This window comes from Anomaloglossus baeobatrachus, chromosome 4 (genome assembly GCF_048569485.1).
Source record: "Anomaloglossus baeobatrachus isolate aAnoBae1 chromosome 4, aAnoBae1.hap1, whole genome shotgun sequence".
In the NCBI taxonomy this organism is placed as follows: Eukaryota; Metazoa; Chordata; class Amphibia; order Anura; family Aromobatidae; genus Anomaloglossus; species Anomaloglossus baeobatrachus.
In genome coordinates this window covers 238,471,271-238,496,145 of record NC_134356.1, presented here as the reverse complement: position 1 = coordinate 238,496,145, position 24,875 = coordinate 238,471,271, and the positions used below count along the sequence as shown (strand labels likewise).

The 24,875-nt window shown below is 41.5% G+C and overlaps 1 protein-coding gene across 1 annotated transcript in view; it reads right to left on the bottom strand.

Moving 5' to 3' along the window:
• NUAK1 (NUAK family kinase 1) overlaps positions 1-24,875 on the bottom strand; it is a 156,965-nt gene that overhangs the window by 54,410 nt on the left and 77,680 nt on the right. Inside the window, exon 2 of the mRNA XM_075344752.1 lies at positions 19,393-19,513. Coding sequence (XP_075200867.1) covers positions 19,393-19,513 — 121 coding nt within the window. The remainder of the gene's footprint in view (positions 1-19,392; positions 19,514-24,875) is intronic.

Sequence of the window (24,875 nt, the reverse complement as noted above, 5' to 3'; positions counted from 1 at the left end):
GGATGAGTTGGGGAGAAGCGCCAGGATTGGCACGTCTAATGGATGCGCCACTTCTGGGGCGGCTGCAGCCTGCTATTTTTAGGCTGGGGAGTGTCCAATAACAGTGGACCTCCCTAGTCTGAAAATATCAGACCCCAGCTGTCCGCTTTACCTTGGCTGGTTATCCAATTTGGGGGGGACCCCACGTTTTTTGTTTTAAATTATTTATTTAATGTAAAATAACGGTGTGGGGTGCCCTCTGTTTTGGATTACCAGCGAAGGTGAAGCTGCCAGCTGTGGTTTGCAGGCTGCAGCCGTCTGCTTTACCCTAGCTGGCTACAAAAATAGGGGGAACCCCACGTCATTTTTTTTTTCATTATTTATTTTTTGGCTAAATACAAGGCTAGGCACCCTTTAGTGCCACATGAAAGTCACTAAAGGGTGCCAGCTTAGAATATGCAGGGGGGTGAGACATTATATAGGTCTTTCTCATCTATCTATCTATTCATCTATCCATTTTTCCCTCTATCCATTATCTGTCTATCTATCGATTATCTATCTATTATCTATATTATTTATTTCTGTTCAGCATAAAAAAAACGCAGGGACCAACCTGCGGAAAAACCGCGGCAAAACTGCGGCAAAATCGTGGCAAAAACGCATGCGTTTTTCCTGCGGATTTGGTGTGGTTTTTTACCGCAGGTGCGGTAATCTTCAACTCCTAGAAGTTTCTCAAGAAATTTTCTTGAGAAAAATCACTTTTCTAGTGCACACATAGCCTAAGATTTTGGGCAAGGCACACATGGAGGTGCTTGCCACTTCGCTCTGCACCTAATTAATTAAGACGCGTGTGCCTCTTAATGAATCAGGAGCCTTGAATTCCACCCCTCATCATGTGAAAAACGCTGGTCTTGATGAATCAGGTCCATAGGCTTCCGCGATAAATATACAATGTTAATGGTTATGTCACAATTTTTCTTTTATAGCTATTATATTTCATATAAACTGTAATGAAAAGGTGTTTTCAACAATGTTAAGTGGTATATTTTGGAAAGTGTTCTTTGTGAACTGTTCACATAGGTGTAGAATAATTATGTAAGGAAATCCAAGATAGGTGGAATGTAACAGAGAGATTAACTTCTTGATTTAAAGCCAGTATGGTCTATGAGATGACAAGGTTCAGGGTGCTATCAACGGAAAACAATGAAAAGTTTAGCACTCTGACGTCACCGCTCAGCCAGACAGGAAATTAATTAGAAGCGCAGGCTAATTGAGAGGTAAAATGAAGCCAGATTTATTATCCTGCTCCTATGGTAAGAGTCTGCTGATCATTTCATTATTTGTTTTTCAGCTCATTTTCTTCTCTACGTAAGGTCACCTCATTCCAGTATACTCAGAGGGAATATACAATGGTTCTCATAATTTGTAGAACCAGTCAAATACTTTTTATAACATGAAAGGAGCAAGAAAAGGAACGTGTGACCTATAAACGAGACACATTTTTTTTTTTTCTAATTCCTCATGTATAGAAGAAAATCTAGGGAAAATATATTGAGAAATGACTGAATGCCTGAGCAAATGCACCTCTTTTTCAGTATTCATTAGCAAGGCCGGGTTTAGACAAAGTAGGGTCCTGGACAAAATATTAAAGGGTTGTCCCTTCTTATTCCCCTTGTTCGCAGCCTTAAAAATAAAGGAACCTATACTCCCCTCCAGTGTGGTCATCATTCCTGCGTTATCTGAAGCCACGTTCCCAGGTCCCACATCATAATGACACACTGGCCTTGTGGCCAATCGGCGCCGGCTTCCTTCACTCCACCTTCATATATTTGAGCAGGAAGTCAGCATAGCGCTCACATACCGCTCAAATGTCTGAAGGCGGGGAAAGAGATGCTGAGAACTGATTGGTCGTGGGGTCCGCCTGTCAATAACAATGTCACATGGGCCCCGGGAACGCAGCTTCAGACACTAGTAGAATCGCAGCCACAACGGAGGTGAGTATAGGCTTATTTATTTTTACGGGGGCAAACAAACGGAATGAGAGGGGGTTATCCAAGTAGTGGACAACCCCTTAAAGTAGAGTGCTAAATGCTCACATATTGCACCATCACATTCAATAATTTAGATTGCATTTACATATAAAGAGTTCAGACTGGTAAATGAGTGTGATCCACAATATTCAAGTCCATCGGCCTCTTTACACAGAATGAGGAAGAATGATGGGCACAGAACAATCTGTCCCCATATAGTATCATCTTATCGGTCATACATCTGTAGTTTTCATAGGGCCTTGTGCTGCTGAAAACAATAATTTTGTTCTACAATAAACAATCCAATCACCCAATGAATAAGCAGCATTTTGCTCCTTCGTTGGACGATTGCCGACATGTTTACACTTATGAACTCTTTCTGTACATGTGGGATTTAAAAATGGATGCTACATAAATACAATATGTGACAAAAACTATGCATGTTATACAAACATAGCACACACATATGTATACACACACATATACAGAGAACATACATATATGTTGCACACATTCATGTGTAGTGTACAAACACGTATACAAAGCACATACTGTATATGTACAGACACACATTTTTACACTGAGCACATACAGAATATTCACTGGGCACCTTCATACTGACACGTGTATACAAACAGCACATACATACAGACACACATATATATCGACCATGGGCTCAAACATTCTGATTTCCTCATTAGCTCCTTCACGACCAAGCCAATTTGCATTTTTGTGTTTTAGTTTTTCCCTTCTCTTCTTCCCAAAAGCCAGAACATTTTTGTTTTCTTGTTTTTCTGTGCACATAGATATATGAGGGCTTATATTTTGTGGGACAAGTTGTACTTTTGAATGACACAATTGACTTTACCATATAATATACTTTTTGATCAATGGAGCTGTGTGATGGCTTATTTTTTGTGGGGTGAGACAACATTTATATTGATAATAGTAGTTTTTGCTGCGGGTGCGGTATTTTGCCAAGATTTTTCTCAAGAAAAAGTTAATTTCCAGTGCACACAGAGTCTTAAAAGATTTTTCTGGTTTGAGAAAATCCCTCTAGGTTGCAGTTTTATAAATACAAACTGGGCTTTACTCACCTTCCTCAAGTCCGGCATTAAGTCTCAACCACTTAGTCTCAGCACTGGACCCAAGGAGGGTGAGCAATGCAATTTGTTTTTCTAAAACTAACTGAAGCTTGGGAAGGTTTTTCTAAAACTGGAAAACGCCTTTAAAAGTAGCAGTCCAGTATTTTTTTTATTCAATGTGTAACAAATTCCCCAGTACATATGACTAAGATAGTTTTACCATATTTAGTTGTTCCTTTACAGAGGGAAAGTTATAGCAATCTTAACCTCAAGTGGATCATGTGATCACATGGTAACTTCCTGGGCATAACATGACTTTATGTTCTCTTAAAGGGTATCTGTCAGAAGGTTTTTGCTACCTCATCTGAGAGTAGCATGATGCAGGCAAAGAGGCCCTGAGTTCAACGATGTATCACATATTTCTGTGTGCAGCAGTTCTGACAAAAAGAAAGGGTTTAGATTTTGTATGTAGCAGAGCTGTGAGAGCTGTCCTTATCCACATCAGGCTTTCAGAGTACATTTCCATAGACAGCAACTGCTAATCACAGAATTGGGCAGTCACACTAGAGCTCAGAGCAAGAAGGCCTGCGGAGACACCATCACATGTTTCTCAACGCTGGCAGGAAACTAGCCAGGTCTTTCACCGGGAAGGAACAACCACGGGAAGGGCAGTCTTCAGTCAAGGAGACCACCTATGCCAAACATGGTATCCATCCACAGACAGCCGTGTCGGGGTATTTGCCCCTCATCAGTGTGGAGTAGGAATCTGGCTAGTGGGACATTGCCTAGTAAAAGACTATGTGAGCAAGGATGGTTGACCTTAGGGAGATCAACATCAACCACTGCGGAGACACCATCACGTGTTTCTCAACGCAGTGATTCTAGAGCAATGCCCCCTGGGAAATATTCAAAGCAAGAAGGCCTGCGGAGACACCATCACATGTTTCTCAACGCTGGCAGGAAACTAGCCAGGTCTTTCACCGGGAAGGAACAACCACGGGAAGGGCAGTCTTCAGTCAAGGAGACCACCTATGCCAAACATGGTATCCATCCACAGACAGCCGTTTCGGGGTATTTGCCCCTCATCAGTGTGGAGTAGTGTTGGCATAGGTGGTCTCCTTGACTGAAGACTGCCCTTCCCGTGGTTGTTCCTTCCCGGTGAAAGACCTGGCTAGTTTCCTGCCAGCGTTGAGAAACATGTGATGGTGTCTCCGCAGGCCTTCTTGCTTTGAATATTTCCCAGGGGGCATTGCTCTAGAATCACTGCGTTGAGAAACACGTGATGGTGTCTCCGCAGTGGTGGATGTTGATCTCCCTAAGGTCAACCATCCTTGCTCACATAGTCTTTTACTAGGCAATGTCCCACTAGCCAGATTCCTACTCCACACTGATGAGGGGCAAATACCCCGAAACGGCTGTCTGTGGATGGATACCATGTTTGGCATAGGTGGTCTCCTTGACTGAAGACTGCCCTTCCCGTGGTTGTTCCTTCCCGGTGAAAGACCTGGCTAGTTTCCTGCCAGCGTTGAGAAACATGTGATGGTGTCTCCGCAGGCCTTCTTGCTTTGAATATTTCCCAGGGGGCATTGCTCTAGAATCACTGCGTTGAGAAACACGTGATGGTGTCTCCGCAGTGGTGGATGTTGATCTCCCTAAGGTCAACCATCCTTGCTCACATAGTCTTTTACTAGGCAATGTCCCACTAGCCAGATTCCTACTCCACACTGATGAGGGGCAAATACCCCGAAACGGCTGTCTGTGGATGGATGCCATGTTTGGCATAGGTGGTCTCCTTGACTGAAGACTGCCCTTCCCGTGGTTGTTCCTTCCCGGTGAAAGACCTGGCTAGTTTCCTGCCAGCGTTGAGAAACATGTGATGGTGTCTCCGCAGGCCTTCTTGCTTTGAATATTTCCCAGGGGGCATTGCTCTAGAATCACTGCGTTGAAAAACACGTGATGGTGTCTCCGCAGTGGTGGATGTTGATCTCCCTAAGGTCAACCATCCTTGCTCACATAGACTAGAGCTCAGTACTGCTGAGACCTACTAATGATAAAGATAACAGGCTTAAGCTAACATTGCAGGTAAACAAAAAAGACTGAGATAATAGAAGCAGCCCTTAACTGTATGTTTTAACTATTGCAGCATGCTGTCTTCAGGTTACATTTCAAAAACCTGCTGACAGACTGCCTTTAAGGAGGTCCACCATCTCAGTCACCAGAACTTCCTACAGTTAGGTCCAGAAATATTTGGACAGTGACACAAGTTTTGTTATTTTAGCTGTTTACAAAAACATGTTCAGAAATACAATTATATATATATAGTATGGGCTGAAAGTGCACACTCCCAGCTGCAATATGAGAGTTTTCACATCCAAATCGGAGAAAGGGTTTAGGAATCATAGCTCTGTAATGCATAGCCTCCTCTTTTTCAAGGGACCAAAAGTAATTGGACAAGGGACTCTAAGGGCTGCAATTAACTCTGAAGGCGTCTCCCTCGTTAACCTGTAATCAATGAAGTAGTTAAAAGGTCTGGGGTTGATTACAGGTGTGTGGTATTGCATTTGGAAGCTGTTGCTGTGACCAGACAACATGCGGTCTAAGGAACTCTCAATTGAGGTGAAGCAGAACATCCTGAGGCTGAAAAAAAAGAAAAAATCCATCAGAGAGATAGCAGACATGCTTGGAGTAGCAAAATCAACAGTCGGGTACATTCTGAGAAAAAAGGAATTGACTGGTGAGCTTGGGAACTCAAAAAGGCCTGGGCGTCCACGGATGACAACAGTGGTGGATGATCGCCGCATACTTTCTTTGGTGAAGAAGAACCCGTTCACAACATCAACTGAAGTCCAGAACACTCTCAGTGAAGTAGGTGTATCTGTCTCTAAGTCAACAGTAAAGAGAAGACTCCATGAAAGTAAATACAAAGGGTTCACATCTAGATGCAAACCATTCATCAATTCCAAAAATAGACAGGCCAGAGTTAAATTTGCTGAAAAACACCTCATGAAGCCAGCTCAGTTCTGGAAAAGTATTCTATGGACAGATGAGACCAAGATCAACCTGTACCAGAATGATGGGAAGAAAAAAGTTTGGAGAAGAAAGGGAATGGCACATGATCCAAGGCACACCACATCCTCTGTAAAACATGGTGGAGGCAACGTGATGGCATGGGCATGCATGGCTTTCAATGGCACTGGGTCACTTGTGTTTATTGATGTCATAACAGCAGACAAGAGTAGCCGGATGAATTCTGAAGTGTATCGGGATATACTTTCAGCCCAGATTCAGCCAAATGCCGCAAAGTTGATCGGACGGCGCTTCATAGTACAGATGGACAATGACCCCAAGCATACAGCCAAAGCTACCCAGGAGTTCATGAGTGCAAAAAAGTGGAACATTCTGCAATGGCCAAGTCAATCACCAGATCTTAACCCAATTGAGCATGCATTTCACTTGCTCAAATCCAGACTTAAGACGGAAAGACCCACAAACAAGCAAGACCTGAAGGCTGCGGCTGTAAAGGCCTGGCAAAGCATTAAGAAGGAGGAAACCCAGCGTTTGGTGATGTCCATGGGTTCCAGACTTAAGGCAGTGATTGCCTCCAAAGGATTCGCAACAAAATATTGAAAATAAAAATGATTTTTTTGGGTTTGGTTTATTTGTCCAATTACTTTTGACCTCCTAAAATGTGGAGTGTTTGTAAAGAAATGTGTACAATTCCTACAATTTCTATCAGATATTTTTGTTCAAACCTTCAAATTAAACGTTACAATCTGCACTTGAATTCTGTTGTAGAGGTTTCATTTCAAATCCAATGTGGTGGCATGCAGAGCCCAACTCGCGAAAATTGTGTCACTGTCCAAATATTTCTGGACCTAACTGTATATAATGAAAATACATCGTGTACCACTGAAGTTCTTCACAGAAGGAGGGAGTGGGTCAGACATTTTTTACATATTTCTTGATGATTATTACACAGTTCAATTCACATAGCTACCGTGTTTTTCCAAAAATAAGCCCTCCCCCAAAAATAAGCCCTGGCAGGGATTTTCATCATTTTCGGAGCAAGGCTTAAATATAAGCCCTCCCCCGAAAATAAGCCCTAGTCGTGAATCTATAATGAAGTGTCCATGCAGCTAAAAAAGGTTACAAACACTGCAGGACACTTCATTATAGACAGCGGCACCCGGTAATCACTCACCCGATGCTGAGCGGCAGGACCTGCAGTGATCACACACCCGCACTCGTCAGATCTCTCACACACACACACACACACACACACACACACACAATCAGATCTCACACACCAGATCTTACACACAAACATCGGATCGCACGCACAGTCAGATCGCACACATAATCAGATTGCACACACAAACATTGGATCACACGCAAACATCAAATCACACACACTAACATCGGATTGCACACACATTGGATCGCATACACACTCACTTCATCCAGCGACACCGATCTCTTCTCGCCGGCAGAATCCTGAGAGGCAGTGCGGTGGAGCCCAACGAACAGGACCTGCGGTGGGACACGTGACTTGCTCTCATCATTCCCTGCGTCTGTAAGCGCTGGATGTGATGTGTTTGATTGGCTGTGTGTGTGTGTGCGATCGGCTGTGTGTCTGTGATCTGCTGTGTGTGTCTGGGATCGGCTGTGTTTTTCTGCGATCGGCTGTGTGTGTCTGCGTTCGGCTGTGTGTATCTGTGATCGGCTGTGTGTGCCTGCGATCGGCTGTGTGTATCTCTGATCAGCTGTGTGTATCTGTGATTGGCTGTGTGTGCCTGCGATCGGCTGTGTGTGCCTGCGATCGGCTGTGTGTGCCTGCGATAGGCTGTGTGTGCCTGCGATCGGCTGTGTGTGCCTGCTATCTGCTGTGTGTGTGTGATCTGCTGTGTGTGTGATTTGCTGTGTGTGTCTGCGATCTGCTGTGTGTCAGTGTGTCAGCCAGAAGCAGGGGAGAACGGCATGCAGCACCGACCGGAGATCACAGGGAGGACCTGGGAGCCACGCAGACGTCCGGGTCTGGTGAGTATGAGTCTCCTGGGAAGTGGGGGGGGGTCTGCTTTTTTGGGGGGTAAACCTACCCCCAACCGTGTTTCTCCAAGAATAAGACCTCCTCCAAAATTAGCCCTAGTGCTTTTTTGGGGGGCAAAAAAAAATATAAGACAGTGTCTTATTTTTGGAAAAACACTGTATAATGTAGATCACTATTCATCCTTGCTGACTGTATACTTATAACCTGTTAGTTTATTTCCAATATAAAAAGTAAGCAATCTAAGGGCTGTCAACAGTCAGAGATTTTATTGGCTGAAGCTGCCTACTTAGTGCTTTGGTAATTTGTGATTAGCGAGCACTACCATGCTCGGGTGCTCAGTACTCGAAACGAGCAGTTAGCGTGACTGAAGTACTCGAATAAAATGGAAATCAATGGGGGACGCAAGCATTTTTCTGGGAACTCTTTTGGGAAATGCTCGAGTTCTTCATTGACTTCCATTATTATTGGGTACTCAAGACGTGCACATCCAAGCATCCAACTACTTACAAGTACTGAGCACCCGAGCATAGTAGTGTTCGCTTATCACTAGTGCTGATGCATCATGCGGTTGATAGCAGAGTAAAGAGGAATACAATGCAACGTAAAATCTAGGAATCATGATGGAGATATGAAAACAAGAGGCGCTCCTTGTGCAACACCCTGGGCAACAAATGAGGGTGAGTCAAAGGGTTGGTTGCTCATCTAACCAGGTTGTGTGTGGTACTACTATGTGAAAAGTGATGTATTATCCAATCTAGGCTGCTGCTCCAGCCACTGTACTCAAACCAAATGGAGAGAGGGCATAACAAGTAAAAGAGAGGAGAGTGTGGTGGATCCCAGGTGCTTCAGCTGACAAAGGTTAATCTATGTGGTAAATATAAAAAACGTCCTGCATCCAAAACGCTGCAAACACTGATCATGGGCACGCAGCCTTATACCACCCTATTATTTCTCTTTATAGTTAGCACTGTTATTTAATTACTTTTAATTAGATTGTCATATACATTTTTATATCTTTGTATTTAAAGGGGTATTCCCATCTTCAAGATCCCAATTCAGTCATATGAAAAAGTTTGGGCACCCCTATTAATGTTAACCTTTTTTCTTTATAACAATTTGGGTTTTTGCATCAGTTATTTCAGTTTCATATATCTAATAACTGATGGACTGAGTAATATTTCTGGATTGAAATGAGGTTTATTGTACTAACAGAAAATGTGCAATCCGCATTTAATCAAAATTTGACCGGTGCAAAAGTATGGGCACCCTTATCAATTTCTTGATTTGAACACTCCTAACTACTTTTTACTAACTTACTAAAGCACTAAATTGGTTTTGTAACCTCATTGAGCTTTGAACTTCATAGGCAGGTGTATCCAATTATGAGAAAAGGTATTTAAGGTGGCCACTTGCAAGTTGTTCTCCTATTTGAATCTCCTATGAAGAGTGGCATCATGGGCTCCTCAAAACAACTCTCAAATTATCTGAAAACAAAGATTATTCAACATAGTTGTTCAGGGGAAGGATACAAAAAGTTGTCTCAGAGATTTAATCTGTCAGTTTCCACTGTGAGGAACATAGTAAGGAAATGGAAGAACACAAGTACAGTTCTTGTTAAGCCCAGAAGTGGCAGGCCAAGAAAAATATCAGAAAGGCAGAGAAGAAGAATGGGGAGAACAGTCAAGGACAATCCACAGACCATCTCCAAAGACCTGCAGCATTATCTTGCTGCAGATGGTGTCAATGTGCATTGGTCAACAATACAGCGCATGTTGCACAAGGAGAAGCTGTATGGGAGAGTGATGCGAAAGAAGCCTTTTCTGCAAGCACGCCACAAACAGAGTCGCCTGAGGTATGCAAAAGCACATTTGGACAAGCCAGTTACATATTGGAAGAAGGTCCTCTGGACTGATGAAACAAAGATTGAGTTGTTTGGTCATACAAAAAGGCGTTATGCATGGAGGCAAAAAAAATGACATTCCAAGAAAAGCACTTGCTACCCACAGTAAAATTTGGTGGAGGTTCCATCATGCTTTGGGGCTGTGTGGCCAATGCCGGCAACGGGAATCTTGTTAAAGTTGAGGGTCGCATGGATTCAACTCAGTATCAGCAGGCAATAATGACAATAATGTACAAGAATCAGTGACGAAGTTGAAGTTACGCAGGGGATGGATATTTCAGCAAGACAATGATCCAAAACAGCGCTCCAAATCTACTCAGGCATTCATGCAGAGGAACAATTACAATGTTCTGGAATGGCCATGCCCGTCCCCAGACCTGAATATCATTGAAAATCTGTGGGATGATTTGAAGCGTGCTGACCATGCTCGGCGACCATCAAACTTAACTGAACTGGAATTGTTTTGTAAACAGGAATGGTCAAATATACCTTCATCCAGGATCCAGGAACTCATTAAAAGCTACAGGAAGCGACTAGAGGCTGTTATTTTTATAAAAGGAGGATGTACAAAATATTAATGTCACTTTTATGTTGAGGTGCCCATACCTTTGCACCGGTCACATTTTGTTTAAATGCGGATTGCACATTTTCTGTTAGTACAATAAACCTCATTTCAATCCAGAAATATTACTCAGTCCATCAGTTATTAGATATATGAAGCTGAAATAGCTGTTGCAAAAACCCAAATTGTTATAAAAAAAAAAAGGTTAACATTAATAGGGGTGCCCAAACTTTTTCATATGACTGTATGTAGTAGGTGTAATAATAATAATCTTAGCAAATATCTCCAAGTAGAAATGTATTACCGTTCTCCTGATTAGCTATGTCTCTTACCTCAGGTGCACTGCTGCTTAGGTATCCATGGTTACGACAACGAAAATAGTTAGGTAGTTGCTCGTGGTTGTAACCACGGGTCCACATTTTCCCTTTACCAATATGGCATCCATAGTTACTTTATAATAAATTAACTGCGCTTCTGTTTTAAATGTAGTTTCCTTCTCTAATATTGTGCCGTTATACTCAATACATGCATCACAGAAGCTCTTTCACCTCCCCCACTTCAATCAATTCAGTTTTAAAGATAAGCATAGAGAGATTTTTAGATTGCCGACACGGCCAATCTGATGGGGCTTTATGTATCAATAGAGTGAGTCTTCTACCACAATTATGCATTATCATCACCACTGCATGTACTCTATATACTATTTATGATATCTATAATGATGAAATCTTTTCTATTCATTAGATATGCCATGACTTAAGGTACCGCAGTAGCGATCCCGTTAGCGATCTCGTTATGTGTCACATCTACCAGCGATCAGGCCCCTGCTGTGAGATCTCTAGTCGTTGCAGAATGGTCCAGGCCATTCTCTTCAAAGGCGACGTCCTGCTGGGCAGGACACATCGCTGTGTTTCACACTGTGCGACAGGGTCACAGTGACTGCTGAGATCGTTATACAGGTCGCTACTGCGTCCTGTATTGTTCCTGTATCGTTGGTAAGGTCTGACTGTGTGACATCTCACCAGCGACCTCCCAGCGACTTACCAGCGATCCCTATCAGGGTGCATGGTTTTCGGGATCGCTGGTAAGTCGTTGTGTGTGACTGGGTCTTTACTTCACTTTTTTACCCATTATATGCACATTGTTTCAACTATGTTTTTGTATTATTCTCACAAATATGTTACATGTCTGTAATTAATGCACCTTTAAACATTTTGTTAAACTGCTTGAGAAAGGTTAACACTTCGAAACCAAAATGTCGCCACATGGACCCAGACACATATTTGCATAGCTAGTGTTTGCTAGTTTTCTTTATATAGTAAGACATAAACAAAGCTAATCCTAATTTGTAACAGAAATTCTAAGGACAATTTAATCATTAGTATATCAGGACTTTGGCTTGTTAGACCAAGAATACATTGACCTTGGTATTCGTAGACTCGACATGTAGCGCTAAGGATTTTCATGAAAGAACCAAGCTTTTCACAGATTAAATTTATAGTCTCAGAAGTAAAGATTCTGGCAAGTACAGCCCTAGCTGTTCACTACTATTCAAGATGTTTTAAGTCACTTCAATAGTATTTTCCTCCCAGCTGTACAAAGCCAATTGCCAACTTCTGTCTTGCTGAGCGGATGGAATTTCTCCAGACTGAGAATGAGGGTCTACGTCTTCCAGTTACTTCTGGAAATAAATGAGCTGTGATTGGGTTACAGAATACTATTGCTAATATAGTAAGCTTTATCATACTTTTGAAATGCAGTCTTAAAAAACTATGGAATTTGAAATAAAAATGTTGTGTATGACCATAACCATGCCATAGATATTTACCCAACCATCCAAAAGAACATAGCCATCGCTAGATAGAGGGTATATATTTCTGACCATTACATCACTATTGCAGCAAGTGATTGACGTCAGCAGGCCCATGACTTGTCCCCATAAGAAGAAAAAGCATGCAATAGCACAGAATTGTGATATATAGGATAAATAACAGATAAAAATGGGGACTGGCTGCCATGTCAACCCATTGGCCCTTCACAATTGCATCATGACATGTAAATTGTTTAACAGCAGCGACTGGAACAAGGTCCTGGCACGGCAACATGCTGGCTGTGTATCACAGTCTGCATTTCCTAGATATGGTGCAGGCTCAGCTTCCGATCCAGCTCCGTACAACAGCACCTGAGATGCGGGTGAAAGTCACCAAAACTTCCATTGTTTTAGTACAGATAATATGGCAGGACCTGTGTTGTCCTTAGCAGTACCCCATATAATCTTTATCCAATATAATTTAGTAACATACTTAACTAAGCAAGACAAAAAGTGTATATTCATATACATAAATGACTGAGCATTGAAAGGTAAAGTACGTTATATGCATTTTTTTTATTATTTTCTGAAAAGTTTTTGTATATTACCTCTTTCATGTGATTCGGTTGAAGAAATATTCCCTTAAAAGTAATGGTAAAAAGGTACTGTGTATGGTTATGGAATATTGTGCCTGGCTTTATTTAAAAGTACACAATGACAGGCATAAAGGTGCACTGTGATGTTCTTCCTTTGATTGTTAGGCTATGTCCGCACTTTGCGTCGTCCTAGTTGCAGTTCTAAACGCATCCTCTGGCAGAAATTGCTTTTGCAAAAGTTGCTTTTGAGCACAGAATCGCGGTAAATACGCATGCGTTTTTACCGCGTTTTAGCCGCGTTTTTAGCTTTATACATGCTTTTCCATTGCGTTTAAACAGATGCGTTTTGAACATTAAGACACTGCTAAATAAAGTTTAAACAGTCAAACACAATGGAAAAAAAGGGAAAAAAAAGGAATACATATATAATTATTGAAATCTTAACGAAAATAGTTATATTTCATATAATTATAGCGGTTTTATACTATTTATCGCTAAAATAGCAATAATATATTTTTCATTAATTTAATTCTCGGACTATGTGTGTATGTAAAGGAACATATTTCATTATTTTGATGTCAGAAAAGCATGCGTTTATGTAGTCCAAAACGCATTCTTTCTGCAGCTAAAAAGCAGGTAAAACGCTGGAATTTTGATGTTTCTTGCTTTTTACAACTTCTCATTGACTTCAATATTAGAAAACCGCAGCCCAAATGGCAAAAACAATTGACATGCTGCTTCTTTGAACGCCCAAATTTATGAAAATTAAACGCAGCATTTTGAACTGTAAAGTGCGCACAAGAAATCCACTTTTCCCATAGACTTTGCAGGAAAATCAAAACGCATGCGTTTTGGCATGAAAACGCTGCAGTTCAAAACGCTGCAGAAAAGCAGGTGAAAAGCAGGTGAAAACGCAAAGTGCGCACATAGCCTTAGAGGGGTTATCCAGGTCTTTAAAATGAATGGCATACTTCTTAGACTAATAGGTTGATGGCAGTTCTATCAACACCTGCACCAGCCGGCTGTTTAAAAGAGGGCTATGGTTTTCCGATGAGCAACGCATCCCCTTTATCATTCAGCAGGCAAAGCTCCATACTATTGTTTTACCTGTACCTGGTGTAGTGGCTAAATCCAAGTCACTTGAGCTATGCCACTCTTAGTAGTAACACCAAGCACAGCCACTACTAAAAGTAAGCAATGAAGGAAATGTGGCACCCACTGGACTGTTGATGCTCCTTCAAACAGATGATCTGCAGGGTACCCCTACCAATGGGGGTTAAGTCAGAAATGTTAATGGATTGAAAGTCTTCTTTGTAATTTTACTACTAATATTATCCAGATGTTGCTAGAGGATCTCCTTAAAGGTACGGTTCTACTTGCGCATAGCTTCCAATGCAAGAGCATTAGAAGCGATATGCTAATGGCCCTCTGCTGCGCGCATCAGCCAAGGGTCATGTGACTTCTCCAGCTATGGAGAAGAGGGAGGGAACACTCTCTCCTCATCTCCTCCGCGGCCTGTCTCTGCGTACATCGCACTGCAGTTGGATGACATGCGAGTGCAGTGCGATGTTTCACATGCTCCCATAGACTTGTATACGGACGGGTGCATGAGCCAAGTATCGCTGCCAAACGCAACATGCTGAGATTCATTCTGCATGCCCCCATGGCATGAAAAATCTATTGCAGATGGACACTGCCCCATAGTTTTGCACTAGAGAGCAATCTGATGTTTTATTGGATTGCAATCGTCCATGCAAAACACAAGTGGAACTGTACCCTACGGCTGGGGTCACATGAGCGTATAAAAAAAAAAAAAATAAATTGGTCCCCTTCTCATCCAGAAAAGTGGGACAATTTTTTCCTAATGCAAGCACTGCATATGCAGATTAGGAAGCACTGATCCTTCCTCCTTTGGAACCAGAGTTCATGTGATCTCTTGGTGTAGGGAGAGAACATGAGCTGTTGTGTCCTAACTCAGCTCTGCTGTGCAGAGAAGAGACTCATTTTCGCGAGGTGTGATTGGGATTTTTGGATGCTGATGGAGGCAGTACTGCAAGTTGGGAACCCAGAACCATGGGGGTTGAGTCCTGCACTGGGAGATAAAGAGCGTGTAGGACCCTGTGATGACCTGAGTAGTCCAGGGGCATCACATAAACACTGTATTGGAGTGCGCCGAATCCGGCAAACCAGCGAAAAGCCGGATGTGTGAAACTAGCCTAACTTGGGCTAATATACCAGCCGCAGTTACAGGGAAAAACAAAAGTATTTATGTGTTCAAATGTCCTGCAAAGGTCTTAAGACCTTATGGGATGCACAGTGTGAAAAATAAAGTGAATAAAAAAGCATGATCAAAAAATAAAACTCTACTTAAAACACAAAACACACCATCAGTCCAAATTAATGTTTCTATCCCATCCACACTGAAAAAAAAATTGTTGTGAAAAGGAACACAACTTAAAAAGTTTTTAACAATCTATTGGGGTCATAAAAAAAAAAGTGTGAAAATAAAGCCTGCTTTACATGTTACGATGTACCCGCCCCCATCGTATGTGCGGCACGTTTAATTTTGTTGAACGTGCTGAACAAATGATTAACCCCCGTCACACGTACTTACCCGTCCATACGACCTTGATGTGGGCGGTGAACGTCCACTTCCTGGAGTGGGAGGGACGTTCGCCGTCACATCGACGTCACGCGGCAGCAGGCCAATAGAAGCGGAGGGGCGGAGATGAGCGGGATGTAAACATCCCACCCACCTCCTTCCTTCCGCATTGCTGGCCGGGAGCCGCAGGACGCAGGTAAGAAATGTTCATCGTTCCCTAGATGTCACACACAGCGATGTGTGATACCCCGGGTATGATTAACAACCTGACGTTCAATTCATGAGGAATGAACGACGTGCGTGCGATGAACGTTTTACCGTTCATTCGCAATCGCACGTAGCTGTTACACACTGCAATATACCTTACGATGTGTTGGCGGGGTCACGTCATAAGTGACGCACATTCGGCATCGTAAGATATATTGTAGCGTGTAAAGCGGGCTTTAGACATGTATTTATGTTTTTTCTTCATATTTGTGATCGACATCTGCAACAAAATAGTTTAAAAATAATTTCAAAATTAAGACCGATGTCTTGTGAAAAAAGGTCAAATATAATTTTAATATCTGAACGAGAATTGTTTTGTTTTTTTTCAAGAATTGATGAGATTGCATGTACCATAAAACCCAAAAATGTGACTGGCCAGGAATGGCCAGGAATGGGGAAAAATGGCTTAGTTTTCAACTGGTTAACTGATAAACCTACTGAATAGCTTGTTACACTATTTTCCAGTATTTTCAGTAAATAATCATAGATGAGACAAAATAATACATGAGGACGCTGGTGAGTATATGTAAAGCATCTACTTTTGTCCCTTCTATGCATTTATCGGCAGCTTTGATCTATGATGTCCGATTTCTAAAAAGGCAAGCTGAAATGCAGATGCTTATCATTGAAGCAAACTGCGATGTTCGCAATAATAAATAATCCATCAGATACAGGGAGTTCAGTATGTGTGAAATGCCAGTGACTAGCTCCTATGCTGTTATCCCCCAGACAATGTGAGGTCAGTGGTTAATTATCTGGCAGCTACTCAGTATTTCTCCCTACAGACCTGTCATCAAGAAATAAAATCTCATTTTCTACAATTCTGTATGAATATGCCCAACATGTATTTCAACGATCTATTCAGCTGACGCTGGTTTTCCTCCAGAGTGAAAGGAAATCCCCATTAGGTGTTTCTACTTGGCTTGGTGCACTTGGCAAGAGCTGCCCTGGACTAGGGTGTGTACAGTGCTTCAATCATCATTTTTCTACAGACCATTGTACGCACTGCTTGTTTCTACACTTCCCTTTTCTTCCTGCCTATGACGCTTTTCTGTAACTTCACTGACTGAACTGACCTCCTGCCTGAACCTTATAAACTGGGCTTCTTGTGACACAATGCACAACACATCCCGCCCCGTCACCTCATCGTTAGCCTCATATCATCTATAAGGAACCCTCTGGATGAATTACCCGTCTGATCCTTTCACTTTCCCGTCAGGAGCAGCAATCTCAATTTTTGGCAGCAAGATTTAAGGTTATTTTGGGACAGTTAAATCCATTTTTAAACAGCAAAATGCATTTTTTTATTACTGATAATTTATGCCAGCCTTGATCCTAGAGAACAATTCGGTACCTGCATGGAGAATACAGGCTACTATAGGTCGTACCTATAGTCTGCTGACTGATTCTGTATTTGGAAAATGCTAAATGTCTGGCCATTTTTCTGGTTTTATATAGGAATGATCATGCATTTCCAATAATAGCATTACAACAGATTAATTACATGCATTCATCAAAATGAATGAGTAACCCATGTAATGGAATGACATGCCACATAGAAAAAACTGTGACATGCTTTGTAGTAGTTCTTCGCTCTGGTGGACAGAAGCCCATAAGCAAGGGACCTTCATCCCCATTGTCTCCACCAGAATAACCAGATTATAAGATTATCTTCAAGCCCTGCAAGCGGTTTGAATTTCATAGTCTGCACCTCTGTTTCTTGAATCCTTGCAATTATATTTTGGGAAGATTATGACGGACTCAGATGTGCTGTACTAACATTTGAGTTTTGTTTTTTTACATTTGAGAGTCAGATATTTTATTGGTCCTATGTTTATATGAACAACAGATAAAGGGATTTGGATACAAGAACTGGAGATGGGAATTATGAGTTGAAGATTGAAAAGTGCATGTATGGCTTACGGGATCTAGCAAAGAATATCATCCCCAAGCCCATCTCAGTAGGGAAGCAGTCAGTGATAGTTATTTAATAGAAACTCATCACTAGATTTTAGGGCACTAAACTGCAAACACGTCATTATACTGGTGGGGTTCAATTACTAAACATGCCCCTCTCAAAACTATACATTTTAGCATAAGAAAAAAGTATACTATTGGACAAGGATGTCAAACTCAAATGCACAAAGGGCCAAAGTTAAAAATGTAGACAAATTCATGGACCAACCTAGTTGCAGGCCCCACATATACCTCCATACAGAATAATTTGCCCCACCTAGCCCTCAATACAGAATAATGGGCCCCACATAGTCCTCCATACAGAACAATGGGCCTCCATACAGAAGAATGGGTCCACACAACCCTCCATACAGAATAATGGGCACCATATAGCCGTTCATACAGAATAATGGGCCCCACATAGGCCTCCATAGAGAATAATGGCCCTACCAAACAAATAATGGGTCCTACATAGCCCTCCATACAGAATAATGGGCCCTATATAGCCCTCCATACAGAATAATGTGCCCCATATAGCCCTCCATACAGAATAATGGGCACCACATAACCCTCCATACAGAATAATGGGCACCATGTAGCCATTCATACAGAATAATGGGCCCCACATAGCCCTCCATACAGAATAATGGCCCCACCAAACAAATAATGGGTCCTACATAGCCCTCCATACAGAATAATGGGCCCCACATAGCCCTCCATACAGAATAATGTGCCCCACATAGCCCTCCATACAGAATAATGGACACCACATAGACCTCCATACAGAATAATGGGCCTCATACAGTCCTCCATAGAGAATAAATGTCCCACCAAACAAATAATGGGTCCTACATAGCCCTCCATACAGAATAATGGTCCCCACATAGCCCTCCATACAGAATAATGGGCCCACATAGCCCTCCATACAGAATAATGGGCCCTACATAGCCCTCCATACAGAATGAGCCTCACATAGCCCCCATACAGAATAATGGGCTCCTGTCATGGAGGACCAGCCGGACAGAGTTTGACATATGTGTTATTGGGTGTTCAATATGTGAGCTACAGGAGAAGAGTTCTGGGAGAAGCCCAGGGTATCTTGCATGTGATGTGTACTGGCCTTGGCTCCACTGGATGCCCCTGAATTCCCCCTTATTCTGTAGACTGTAAGCCCACAAGGGTAGGGTACTCTACTGTCTGTTCTAGTCAGTTCATGGTTTTATTTTTTTCATTGTAATTTATCTCTGTATTGTGTATGTAAGCCCTTCTCATGTAAAGCACCATGGAATCAATGGTGCTGTATAAATAAAGTATCACAATTAGAGTACTTACTTTCAAAGTTACAAAGTTCAATCTTACAGATTGGGTAAGATTTGCATTTGCACCCAAATAACATTGCACTGACCGTGCTGAGTGTGACCTGGGAAATTTACATGTCCTACAACGCTAAACGCAAGTATTTGTACAGTTTAACGATGTGCAACCCACGCAAGCACAAGAAATGGGAACTGAAATAATGGACCACACAAAATTCACATAATTTATAGCACAATATTACCTTCATAGATACTTATGATATGCGGATGGCTGAGTGATGACATTATTTCAATCTCTCGTCTGATGTGAACCATATCTTGTTCATCTCTTATTTTGTCCTTACGGATTGATTTTATGGCAACCTAGAATATTTAAAAGACTAAGCGTTACTTTGGGAACAGAAACAGATGTTAGGCAACAATTAGAACTGCTCAAAAATCAACACAGATGTTGTTTGCTGGCAATAAATACACAGCAAATGGATCAGACCAAACCTTAAAGACCTCCTCTAAGAATATTCCTCAAATGTGAATATTACCAAGAAATGATACCACATTTTATACTGACAAACACAGCAAAACCACATCTAAACATAAGTCATGAAAGAGATGGAAGAATTCAGATCATAAGGTTATATTCTGCTTGGTAGTCATCCATGTCTGAGTTTATCTGATGATATAGTCTACCATGATACTGTGCATAGACATACAGTATAACAACAGCATAAATGGATGAAAAACACCAATTGGTCTTCCCCAGTAAGGCTGAATTAAGAAGTCCGAGTACACAGACATACATGAGGCAGTTGAGTTTGGGTCAGGAGACCCCGGTAGGTCAGGAAATCTGATGAAGAACGCATAAGTGAATGCAAAATAACAAGTCGAGACATGGGCCTGGCTATGTAACAAAGTCCTACATCAGTGGTTAAAACTGCTACCATGTGGGCACCATGCCCTAGCTAGACGCAGCCATTGCTATCGGCATTCTAAACTTCACGATAAAAGTTAGATTAATGATTGGCCAATCATCTACTGCACTATTTCACAAATTGGGCACACTGGTGGAATTTCTCTTTTTTTTTTGCTGGTCCTGGCGATGGAATACCCACTGATCAGCATGTTATCATCTATCTTCAGGATGAATCATAACTTGTTTTCACTGAACAACCCCTTAAAGAGGTATTCTGGACAGAAGAAATGATCACCTATGTACTAACTAGAGAAAAAAATTGAAGAATAGTGGTGGACCCGACCGATGAGACTTCCATCTACTGGCAGAAGATGGCGTCCTCACCTACTATTTCCCCATGGCTAAAAGGATGTGAAGCGTGAGCACTGCTATTTTAAGTCTACAATAGTGATGGAAAAAACCTCAAGTTGGAGGGTTGTGTGTGTAAAACGTTTGGCTGATCCATGACTTTTAGCTCAGTTATAACATGCCTTTCATGTTGAGGGCACGTTATTTGGCCTAATGTGACGTGCAGAGATTACGTCACCATGGTTGGCACAGCATTCACAATCTGATAACGAGCCTTTGCTATTCAGAAGGAGTAACTGTCCTGCAGCTGGGTGTCTGTCTAGTTTGGGTTTCCTAGATGTTTCAGAACCATATAAATGTGAATAGCTTCAAGTTTCCTCTACTATAAATTACAAAGGAAAGTCAAAAGGTAAAATACGGTAAGCGACAAGGTACTGACATCCTTTGAATAACAGGCTGACAGGAGTAAGTTAAAATGATAAAATATGTCCAAGAACTATATCGTTTCTACTTAGCTTTCCTTTCATACATATGGTGGCAATCAACCTCCCATTGACATAACAAGCAACTGAGACATTGCTAAATTCATCTTCTAGTAGCGAAAAAACCTTAAAATGCAACTTTTCACATAAAAGCTCCTGGTTTCTAGGCCATAAAAAAGGATTAAAAGGCATTCCAGAACCCTTTCCAGCTCCTCTGTGAATGTTTGCTGAAAGCGTTTGCATTTCTCTGACCTTTATAGCAAGGAAAGAATGGCCAAACTGTTTTGTCACCTTGCTAAAAGACTACTGCTATATTCTAGTCATACAGTGTAAAGGCTGACACACTATGAAATTAAATAATAGACATCAATTGGACAAAAAGAGAAATGCAAAAACCATTCAACCGTAAAAGCATGAGATGAACTATGTAGCTCCACAAATCAAAGCAGAATATTCTATGTTACCCCTCTTAGAAAATTACATGCTCTAGTTGAAAGCCCGAGAAACAGATGGTGCAGACCATAATAACCCAAGTTCCCCGAGGTGAGAACGAAGCCAAAGGCAGCACAACCCTTGCTGAAAAGACTTTTTTTGACATTAGTAAAAATTAACATTAGCTGTCAGACCTATTGGAACTATTTACATTTTTTTAAGACACAAAATCTCCGAAAAATGTCATCCTGATAATATGCATAGGGCTTGCTCACACCACCGTATAAACTGGATGACTGCTATCTACCGTAATTTTTTACTGTCTAGACTTCAGATCAATGTTATTCATTGGGGCAGTGCTGATGAATGATTTTTTTCACTGACGGAGTCTGTCTTTGAAAAAGAAAAAAACGATTTCACTTCAAAATCTGATGCCATATGGAGCCCCAGTATAGTATCCAATATTTACAGATAAATTACAATTCTAAAGCATAGGAAACTGTAATGATTAATAGCTACTCGATAAAATAACAGATTGCATAAGGACATCTGGTCAGAAAAAATATTGATCCACATTTCTGGATGAAAATAGGACCGCTATATATACAGTACAGTCCAAATGTTTGGACACACCTTCTCATTCAAAGAGTTTTCTTTATTTTCATGACTCTGAAAATTGTAGATTCACATTGAAGGCATCAAAACTATGAATTAACACATGTGGAATGAAATACTTAACAAAAAAGTGGTTAAACAACTGAAAATATGTCATATATACTAGGTTCTTCAAAGTAGCCACCTTTTGCTTTGATTACTGCTTTGCACACTCTTGGCATTCTCTTGATGAGCTTCAAGAGGTAGTCACTGGAAATGGTTTTCACTTCACAGGTGTGCCCTGTCAGGTTTAATAAGTGGGATTTCTTGGCTTATAAATGGGGTTGGCCCCATCAGTTGTGTTGTGCAGAAGTCTGGTGGATACACAGCTGATAGTCCTACTGAATAGACTGTTAGAATTTGTATTATGGCAAGAAAAAAGCAGCTAAGTAAAGAAAATCGAGTGGCCATCATTACTTTAGGAAATAAAGGTCAGTCAGTCTGAAAAATTGGGAAAACTTTGAAAGTGTCCCCAAGTGCAGTGGCAAAAACCATCAAACTCTACAAAGAAACTGGCTCACATGAGGACCGCCACAGGAAAGGGACCAAGAGTCACCTCTGCTGCGGAGGATGAGTTTAATCGAGTCACCAGCCTCAGAAATCGCAGGTTAACAGCAGCTCAGATTAGAGACCAGGTCAATGCCACCTTGAGTTCTAGCATCAGACACATTTCTAGAACAACTGTTAAGAGGAGACTTTGTGCAGCAGGCCTTCATGGTAAAATAGCTGCTAGGAAACCACTGCTAAGGACAGGCAACAAGCAGAAGAGACTTGTTTGGGCCAAAGAACACAAGGAATGGACATTAGACCAGTGTAAATCTGTGCTTTGGTCTGATGAGTCCAAATTTGAGATCTTTGGATCCAACCACCGTGTCTTTGTGCGACGCAGAAAAGGTGAACGGATGGACTCTACATGCCTGGTTCCCACTGTGAAGCATGGAAGAGGAGGTGTGATGGTGTAGGGGTGCTTTGCTGGTGACGCTGTTGGGGATTTATTCAAAATTGAAGGCATACAGAACCAGCATGGCTTCCACAGCATCTTGCAGTGGCATGCTATTCCATCCGGTTTGCATTTAGTTGGACCATCATTTATTTTTCAACAGGATAATGACCCCAAACACACCTCCAGGCTGTGTAAGGGCTATTTGACTAAGCAGGAGAGTGATGGGTTGCTACGCCAGATGACCTGGCCTCCACAGTCACCAGACCTGAACCCAATCGAGATGGTTTGGGGTGAGCTGGACCGCAGAGTGAAGACAAAATGGCCAACAAGTGCTAAGCATCTCTGGGAACTCCTTCAAGACTGTTGGAAGATAATTTCCGGTGACTACCTCTTGAAACTCATCAAGAGAAGGCCAAGAGTGTGCAAAGCAATAATCAAAGCAAAAGGTAGCTTCTTTGAAGAACCTATAATATAAGACATATTTTCAGTTGTTTCACACTTCTTTGTTAAGTATTTCATTCCACATCTGTTAATTCATAGGTTTGATGCCTTCAATGTGAATCTACAATTTTCAGAGTCATGAAAATAAAGAAAACTTTTTGAATGAGAAGGTGTGTCCAAACTTTTGGTCACTTTTGGTGACTGAACCCATGCTACCTCAATAGCTAAAACCAGAATGCTGCCGAGAGGATTGAAGTTAATTTCCTCCCAGCAGTGGGGTTTAATGTCCAGGTGCCTGGTAGGTTTAGAATGCTATTAAGCTGCAGAATAACCCCATATCTGCAAGATAATAGTATTTTTACATATAACAGGTTCCCTTTGAATTGTGTTTTTAGGTCTATTTTTTAAACATATGTTTACTTTTTTATATTACATTTTTCATATTATAAATCTGTATTAAAAATAGAAATCTTGCAATTCTCTCACTAACCACTAGGGTTTTTCTAGAGTCTTACTTCCTGATCTTCCACAATACACATGTACAGTTAGGTCCAGAAATATTTGGACAGTGACACAATTTTGGCGAGTTGGGCTCTGCATGCCACCACATTGGATTTGAAGTGAAATCTCTACAACAGAATTCAAGTGCAGATTGTAACGTTTAATTTGAAGGTTTGAACAAAAATATCTGATAGAAATTGTAGGAATTGTACACATTTCTTTACAAACACTCCACATTTTAGGAGGTCAAAAGTAATTGGACAAATAAACCAAACCCAAACAAAATATTTTTATTTTCAATATTTTGTTGCGAATCCTTTGGAGGCAATCACTGCCTTAATTCTGGAACCCATGGACATCAACAAACCCTGGGTTTCCTCCTTCTTAATGCTTTGCCAGGCCTTTACAGCCGCAGCCTTCAGGTCTTGCTTGTTTGTGGGTCTTTCCGTCTTAAGTCTGGATTTGAGCAAGTGAAATGCATGCTCAATTGGGTTAAGATCTGGTGATTGACTTGGCCATTGCAGAATGTTCCACTTTTTTGCACTCATGTACTCCTGGGTAGCTTTGGCTGTATGCTTGGGGTCATTGTCCATCTGTACTATGAAGCGCCGTCCGATCAACTTTGCGGCATTTGGCTGAATCTGGGCTGAAAGTATATCCCGGTACACTTCAGAATTCATCCGGCTACTCTTGTCTGCTGTTATGTCATCAATAAACACAAGTGACCCAGTGCCATTGAAAGCCATGCATGCCCATGCCATCACATTGCCTCCACCATCTTTTACAGAGGATGTGGTGTGCCTTGGATCATGTGCCATTCCCTTTCTTCTCCAAACTTTTTTCTTCCCATCATTCTGGTACAGGTTGATCTTTGTCTCATCTGTCCATAGAATACTTTTCCAGAACTGAGCTGGCTTCATGAGGTGTTTTTCAGCAAATTTAACTCTGGCCTGTCTATTTTTGGAATTGATGAATGGTTTGCATCTAGATGTAAACCCTTTGTATTTACTTTCA